This window comes from Alligator sinensis, unplaced genomic scaffold, assembly GCF_000455745.1.
Source record: "Alligator sinensis unplaced genomic scaffold, ASM45574v1 scaffold1599_1, whole genome shotgun sequence".
NCBI lineage: Eukaryota > Metazoa > Chordata > Crocodylia > Alligatoridae > Alligator > Alligator sinensis.
This window is the reverse complement of record NW_005842809.1, coordinates 377,087-385,414: the sequence shown is the minus strand read 5'-3', so window position 1 is coordinate 385,414 and position 8,328 is coordinate 377,087. Positions and strand designations below refer to the sequence as shown.

Below are 8,328 nucleotides of genomic sequence, written 5' to 3'. Positions count from 1 at the left end.
TCCTGCCTGCTGCTGCTGCCACCACCTGCAGGGGCTGCGTACCATGGGGAGAGTATGGGGGATCCTCCCCCACTCCCTCCCACCCACACCGTGCCCACCCAAGCTCCACACTGCTGCCACTCCCTAAGCGTGGGCTCCGTGCTGCTGCCAGCCCCATGCTCTGCACTCCTACCCGGCTGCAGCTCCCCTGCTGCCCTGCACCTACCGCTTCCCTACCTGCTGCCCGGAGCTAGCAGGATGCCAGGGAAGTTGAGCAGGTCCCCCAGCAGTTGCAGCAGAGCCCCAACAAGAAGCTGCATGCTGGCTGGGCTGGGCCCTTCCTCCCACGAGTGTAGGAGTGGGGCACCATAGGATATGTTGACGGGGGGTGTGTATACATGGGTGCCTTGCTTCCACTCTTGTGAGTGGAAGGGCTGGATGGGGTACAATTAGTTGGTGGGCACTGCAGGCCAGATGGAAGTGCTTGGTGGGCCGAATCTGGCCCTGGGCCATATTTTGCCCACCCCGTCATGTACCGTATATGCTAGTTTAACCTTTTCAAATGACCTGAATTATTTTGTTTCCTGAACTGTTTCTCTGCCACTCTTTGCTTTGTTTTGTTTCTTGTTTGTAATCTACAGTTTTCACATGTGCAACAGGGTTTATTTGGATTTGAACAAGCAGCTGTGCCATGGGTATTAGAGCCAGAGTGACAAATTAGAACCTCTTGGGCAGAACTGATTACATTTCTCATGGCAGTTGAAGGAGACAGAGAGAACACTACAGTGTACATTTACCTTTGTGTCACCAAAAGGAAATCATGGTTACTAAAGGTCGATACAGTTTTAGATTAAATAATTTACTCTGTATCCAGCAGTAGCTTGGTTATGAATGAATCAGTCACAGAATCCTGTGTTTTGTAACAGCTTGATTTAGAAGGTTATTTCAAGATAAGATTCTCTTTTCTGGGAATTAAAATCTCTCTGAAATACCATTCAGTGTTGGCAATCTCCTTGCTTCTAAATGAAAAGCTCCAACTGCCTTGGCTGGGATGGACAGTAGTTCCAAATATACGCTATTTATAGTGTTTTTATATTTGAGGAGGAAATGCTGAGAGTGCAGACCAGAACCTAATATGGTAGCGAGGAATGAATGGGTTTAGATGAATATATAGTTTGTGTTATGATAGCACTTCAGGCCACAGCCAAGATTAGGTCGCTGTTATGAGAATACAGTGCACATATAGAAAAAGTTGGTCCCTCCCTTAAAAGTCACTCACTCCTGGAAACCTTGGAAACACAGTAGTAGGGTTAGCAGGAGGAAGAGAAAAGAAATATTAATATCACCAGATCAAGGCCTGTGGGACAGAGTGAGCGAGTAGCTTGCCCAAGGTTAGACAGGAAGTCTGTGGCAGAGCCAGGAATGTAAGCTCAAGTCTACTTCTTGTCAGCACAGGGTCTCAATGGTGAGAGTGTATTTCCTTCCTAGTTTTTTGGCCGAAAAATGTATCCATACATTTTGGTTTATGAAACATTAGGCCACTTTTTAGATTATTTTGATTATATGCAGGTATTTACTTTGTAGTTCTGTACCACTTGGTACAGTGAGGCCCAGATCTCACTTGAGGTTTCTCTGTACTACTATCCAGTATTTGAGATTAGACTTTACCCTTCTTTGTCCTTCCAAATATCCTTCCTGATTACTGACGCTCCCTTGCTTCTATTCTCCCCTCTTCCCACTATAACTGCTGTTTACATCCCCCTATAGTCAAAAGTCAGAATCCCCATCTTCCACTAGTCCAAACACCAGACAACCTTCAGCCGTTCTGGGTGCCAATAGTCTGGTTCTTGGCCCTTCCAAGGCATGATTTGAGCAACTATAGTCCTTATTTTTACCTGAGTCTGTCTTGACTTCTCACTGCTGAGGCAGCACTTGAAGGAGGCTTTCCTTCCATGCCTTCTGCACAGATTATCTGGCTCACCCCTTGTCCTCTAATATGGCTCGTTATCCCCGTGTAATAGGGATTTTCCACACCCTATGAAATGGCTCTACGGACATGAAGCTCCAATCTTTTACTATTAATCTATGCCCACATATAATTAAATATGCTGCTTGTGATGTTGTGGTGCACTGAGTGTTTATTTACATGCTTGTGGCAAAGAGCCTTAGAACAAATGTAGTGGCAAGTTAGTGACTTGTCTTACCTTGAGAGGGAGAAGACCCAGGATGCTGACAGATGTGATGGTTTGCCATGCAATCAGCCACTGAAAGCACTCTACAGCCATGCGCTGACAGAAGTGCACAGCTGCAGAGCACTTTAAAAATGCCTGGTTGCACGATAGTCTGAACCCTCATTTCCAAAGTGGAGCACCTTCCTCAACATTTGTCAGAGCATGCTGGGAGCAGGGCTGGGTTGATGCAGCCCAAATCCTGCTCCAGGTGCTGTCTTCAGAATGGGAGAGGGGGAAGGGAGGGGAGTGAGTTTGGTCTGTGGGTTGCACAGCCAGCACTGGAGAGTGGGTTAGGTGCATTGGAGCCCCCGAGGTGGGGGGGCTCCAGTCCACATGTCCCCCCACTCCAGAGCAGGGTGGGGAAACCCCAGAACAGACCTCCTTCCCTTCCTGAGAGAGCATGGGAGCTTGCAGAGGGGGGTGGAGCTAGAGGACAGAGGCTGCAGACAGCAGCCTCTCCCCCTGAATCAGCTTCAAAGTGGAGCTTGATCACCCACTCTCCTGGTCCAACAGCAAATGTCTATTGGATCAGGAGGGTTGGTCTAATTTATGGTGCTTTCTGAGTTAAACCGGGGAGCTGCACAGCTGTCAGCACCCTCAATGTGATAGATCTTTCCAGCTCTGTTTTCTCTGATCCTATTTACTAGGTAGGGAGAGCAGGCTTTTATTTTCTCATCTACAGAAGGTTTGTTTTATTAGTTTATGCTGTTCATTCTGTATGTTCTCTTTAATTACACTGTGTAATATTTCAAATTTGATTATATCTGAAATAAATTCAAAGTTCTTAAAAAAAGGAGAGAAAAGAAGATAAGCAGTCATATTGACATACTGGGGCATGAATAAGCCACGTTCTTGTGAACATGTTAGCAAAAGGACTACGCAGTAATCCTTGGTCTTTAATACAGACGTTATTAAATTCCAAGGCTGCTCCATCAGAGCAAGTGTGGTCTGTTTTGTATCTTGTCACGGGAGAGCAGCATAGCTTTTTCATAGCTTGCTCACAGGGAGATGCATACAGGTTCACACTGCCTTTGGTTTTGTTTAATAAAGATTAGAACTAAGTAATAAAATTAATTAATAAGCCTGTTCTATAGAAATGTCTATATTGTACATTTACTGCTCTATTAAAGCCATGTTCCATTATTACAGTAATGAAAAACAGTCTTAGTACAGATGAGACTAAGCGTGAGTGTTTTTTGTTGTTGTGTGCTGTTACCTTTATCCCTGAACTATGATCTTTGCTTTTGTTTCAGTACGGGAGAGAAGACAGTGACTGGGCAATGCTGGTGTCATGAGCAAAAACCTGGAGAAGACTGGACCTTCCATACACTAAAGACAAGCCAAACCATTACACACAAATGATGACCGACTTCTCTAATGGCGTATGAGTAGTGTAGTCTTGTCACCTTGATCCCCAAGATATTTGTTTCTCTATGCCAGGGAATGTGAACACAATCATTTTGATTTTTACTATAATCTTGTTAGTAGAGGTGTCTCTTCTCTTTAGGGGTGCTAGATGTAAGCAATAGAACTTTTCCTAGTGGTTTTCTTAGTGCCTCCTTGTGTCTTATGTACAGTCCAAAAACTTTGTAAAATACTTTTCAACTGCTCTTCAGTGTTTTATTTTCCTCTCCCAATTACTGACACTGCCACCACCAGAGTTGGCTGCTATATAAAGAAAAGCAGTCCACTGTTTGGAGGCCTGTTAATATCTCTTTGTTTGTGTGCTCAGCTGTTGAATACCTTTTAACCTTTACATTTCCCCCCCTTCTTTTACTATATTTGGGTGGCAGGTTCCTCACTTGAATTTCCAGAACTCTTAATATTCTCCTTCATTTTTATTCTGCCAAAACACAGCATCATTCTTTAAATCTCATGACAGAGCATGCACTCCTTCAGAATGAGGATATATTCAGTCCCAGAGCATAGCAACATAGGATGCTTACAGAAGTAGAAAAGAAAAAAAACTTTACTTTAAACTTTGCGTGCCTCCACACTGAGCCCAGCGCCTGTCCAGAAAAGGCACTTTTATCTAATAGCTGATTGAATCAGCTATTAGATAAAAGCCCCCCAAAACCCCGCTGAAGTGTGTGATCTATATAGACGCTGCGGAGTTGGACTAATGCACTTCCTCTTCTGGTAAAGCACTGTTTTATTTTGTTTTGGGGTTTTTTTTCCATATTTGTCAGCATCCATAACTTCTAAATTAGTTTGGATGAATCAGCAAAGTGTTGTTTTATTTTTTTGTTAGTTGATTGTTTCCTTCCCTGTCCAAAAGGTAAAGACTCTTCACCCTCACTCGCCAACATGTTCCTTAATATGGCCTCTGTGTTACAAAGAGGCTATGGTTTTCCCACATGGGTTCTACTTTTTGCTTTCCAGTGAAAGTGTTGAGTGCAGGAAGACCAAGGGACTTCATTCCAACCTTGTTGATATGTTTATTATTTTCCCCTTCATGTGCTACTGTACTTATGCACACATTCTCTTGTTTCCATACAGAGCATTTTTTGCTTCACATTTGGGAAAGTTTATGATTTCTACAGATTTTCTTTTACTGTTAAATATACTATCATCTAGATATAGTATCGTTATTTATATCATCCAAATGAGCCTTCCATTCTATACACATTACTTTTTTAACAAGCTTTAACATCTTCATTGCCAAAAAATGTTACAGTATTTCATAGCAGTGCTCCATGATGCCTTCGGCCTGATTCTTCTGTTACTTCAGCACAACGCTGGTATAATTTCATTAGCTCGAATGGAGCTACACCTGCATAAGTTAATATGGTGGAGCATCTAACATTTTACAACAGAAATGCAGTATTAGCATGTAGTATTTTTTAAATAGGAAATAACCATTTTTTCCCACTGTTTGCTAACTGTCCCTACCTACAATTGGCAACTGCTAATATAGGGCATGTGTAGACAAAACAGGGGCCCTAAATTAAAGCGGTGGGTTTTAAAAAACACCGTTTCAATTTAGGGCTGATTTAAACCCCCATGTTTTGCACAAAGCCCGCTGATTTACTTGCCTCTCCGGCGGGGAGGGGAGGGTGAGCTGCCAGCGGGTGGAGCGGTCTCTAGGCATTTGGGGGCGGGGGCTAGTGTTTCCCTCCGTGGCAGCATCAGCCACCCCCCCCCGGTCGGCACCCAGCTCGGGCAATCCTGGGGGGCACCGCAGCCATGGAGGGAAGCACCGGGCCCCTGTGCAGCTCAGGCAGGCTTCACAGGCAGGGAAAAAAAGATCAGGCTTGCCACTTTTCTTGGGTGGAACCTGCTTTCCCGAACTGCTGCCACACTGCCTGCAGGGCTTCCTGCAGAGTCATGGAGCTGCACAGAACCCGGTGCTTCGCTCCGCGGCTGTAGGGGCACCAGGGGGACCTGGTGACCGTCTATAAACTCACTAGGGGGGACCAGAAGGGTTTGGGGGAGACCTTGTTTCCCCTAGCGCCCCCCAGGATACCAAAGAATAACGGCCACAAGTTGTTGGAGAGTAGGTTTAGATTAGACATCCGTAAGAACTGCTTCACAGTTAGGGCAGCTAGGATCTGGAACCAACTTCCAAGGGAAGTGGTGCTGGCTCCTACCCTGGGGGGCTTTAAGAAGAGGCTTGATGCCTACCTGGCTGGGGGCATTTGAGCCCAGTTTTCTTGCTGCCCAGGGAGGCGGTCGGACTTGAAGATCTACAAGGTCCCTTCCAACCCTACTTCTATGATTCTATGAAAATAAATCTCCTTGAAAATTTTAGTTTGCTGTGCCCCAAGTCATTTAAGGTGAATTACGCTGCTGAATTTCCTACAGCAGCTAGAATTAATGCGCAATACACCGCCAAGGCATGCAAACACTGACACCACTAAAGTGGTGCAAAAGTATTTAGCCCGCTTTAAAATGTCATGCACATACCTCTCTTTTCATCTACACACGGCCACAGTAAACATAAGCTAATTATTTCTAAATAAGTAACCCACTGTTTTAGGCAACCACTTTAAATTTCCATAGGGCTTCTTTGTGCATTTTTTTGGTTAAGAAGTGGTCAAACATACCTTACTATTAGGCTATCAATTTCTTCTGCTCGCTGCACAGTGGCTTTAGACAGATTTTACTGTTACCCAGTCTTTATATTTTCTTGAAGAACAGTTGAAGGTTACTTAGTGACAGTGTAACAATTATTAAAAGTAAATTGTTGGACAGTGTTCTCTTTAAAATACATGTGTAAGCATAAAATGCTGTTTCACTTCAGTAGCAGTAAAACTGTGTATCTGTTCCTCTCTCAATTTAAATCTATATTGTGTTGCTAGTCTTTGTTCAGTATCTTGCCATGTATTATAAACTACTGGTAGTCTACCTTTTTATATGGTTGGTGAAAAAAGTAATACGGGGGATATGTCAAGACATGATTTGGGGTAGAGAAGCTGTTTCCAGTAAGGCAGGTACCATAACTAGAGTGGCTTTGATTACAGCCTATGTATCATGGAGCTCATTTGAAGATTACACAATGAGTAAGAATTAAGTGATTTGCTCTTACTGAACTATGATCCATTCCATTATGTTCATCTTAGATACTCCTCTTCAGTGTCAAGTGGGCAGGTGCAGCATGTTGATTTGTAGTATATATAAACTGAACGTGTGACCTCCTACCTGAGATGTTAATAATATTAACAGGAGTTGTACATCAGAAATTCCCCTGGGCAACCCCAGTCTCCAAACAGTAATCTGATCATAAGTTAAAATAAATAAAGGCCAAGTAGTCCGATTGACTTAAAAAATAACATTTATAGATCTGTGAAACTTCTTATGTCTGATTAGTGATTCCACGTGGAAGTAGCCAGTTGGCCTTTGATGTTTGTGACCTACACTGCTTCATGGAGAGACTAGAATTAGATCACCAATCATTTTGCCACAGAGCTGTTAAACCCTTCAAAAATAAAAAGGCTAAAGCAGAACAAAATTGGAAAGGTAGTCAGCTACTGCATGTGCCACCTTTTGAAACTGTTTTGCCCTGTCTGCATAAATTCTGATAGGCTTGATTAGTTTATTCAGACTCCAGTAAATAGATTTCAAGCTTCAAGCATTATATTCTAAATGAAAGAACTACATAGCACAATAAGCAAATGGAGTATTTTGATGTTGCACAACAGACCTGAAGGGAAATACATGGCCTGTATTCTGCATCTGTAGTATTTATCCTATTAACAAAAAATTGCAAGAAAAAAGCATTTATATAAAACAGTGAGCACTTTAGATATTGTGTTCTCTCTATTTTAGTCCATAAAGTTTAGGAAGGAACTGTGTTATTCCCTGAGCTAATAATGTAATGTTGCTCTTGTAAAAGAACATCTGCACAATCTCTTTTCCATGTGTACTATTTGTTTAATTGCAGCAGATTTACATAGAAAGAGCATGGTACATCATAACTAGGCAATTATCCATTCTTCATCACTTAGTTATGGTTCCACTAATTGATCATTTAAGACATAAGATAGTCTAACATTAGGAACATTTGAGGCTGTTTAAAAAAGATCAACAAATTAATATTGTTGTGTGATATTTGCATAATTGGCTGCAATTATTTAACGTTTAATTGGGTTGATCAAATGAGATTCAGCCTCTCGCATATGTATGCTTTACAAACAGTGGTGCTTTAAAATGATAATAATGAACTAATTTTTGCATGTTCTTTCTTTCCCCACTTCATTCTTTGATTATTATTTTCAACGTTGAGCATGTCCTTAATTTTCAGTTCAGTGAGTGTGATTTATCAGCAGAAAAGAAGTCCTTGGGATGAGAGAATGTTTCAGAGGTCCTTGAACTTGTATTTCACACTAACTTTTCTGATGGAGGAGTTGTGATATTACCAGCTTCCGGATTCAAGTCAGGGCAAATTCTCTGACTTGCAGTAACTTTCGTGAGAATTCTAACAAAAGCTTCCCAAGGACTGAGACTCCAACAGGAGGAGTCTCAGTGGCACAACACAAAATTAATTTCCACTGAAGTTGGAAGGGCAGCAAGGACAGAAATGGAAGGTATTGGCCAGGAAGGGAGAAGGGTGAATCTTCTGATTCAGTGTATGCTTCCACAGTCTCAACCATCAGGATTTCCATAAAACTCAAGCTAT

General features: G+C 42.5%; 1 protein-coding gene across 4 annotated transcripts in view; it reads left to right on the top strand.

Moving 5' to 3' along the window:
- BCAT1 (branched chain amino acid transaminase 1) overlaps positions 1-3,819 on the top strand; it is a 78,955-nt gene extending 75,136 nt beyond the window's left edge. For all 4 annotated transcript variants that reach the window (XR_003091704.1, XR_003091703.1, XM_025191328.1 and 1 more), the window contains one exon: positions 3,464-3,819. Coding sequence is in view for 2 of the 4 variants with exons in the window: in XM_025191328.1 (XP_025047113.1) it covers positions 3,464-3,505 (42 nt within the window). In the remaining 2 variants the exon portion in view is untranslated. The remainder of the gene's footprint in view (positions 1-3,463) is intronic.
- The last annotated feature ends 4,509 nt before the right edge of the window (positions 3,820-8,328 follow it).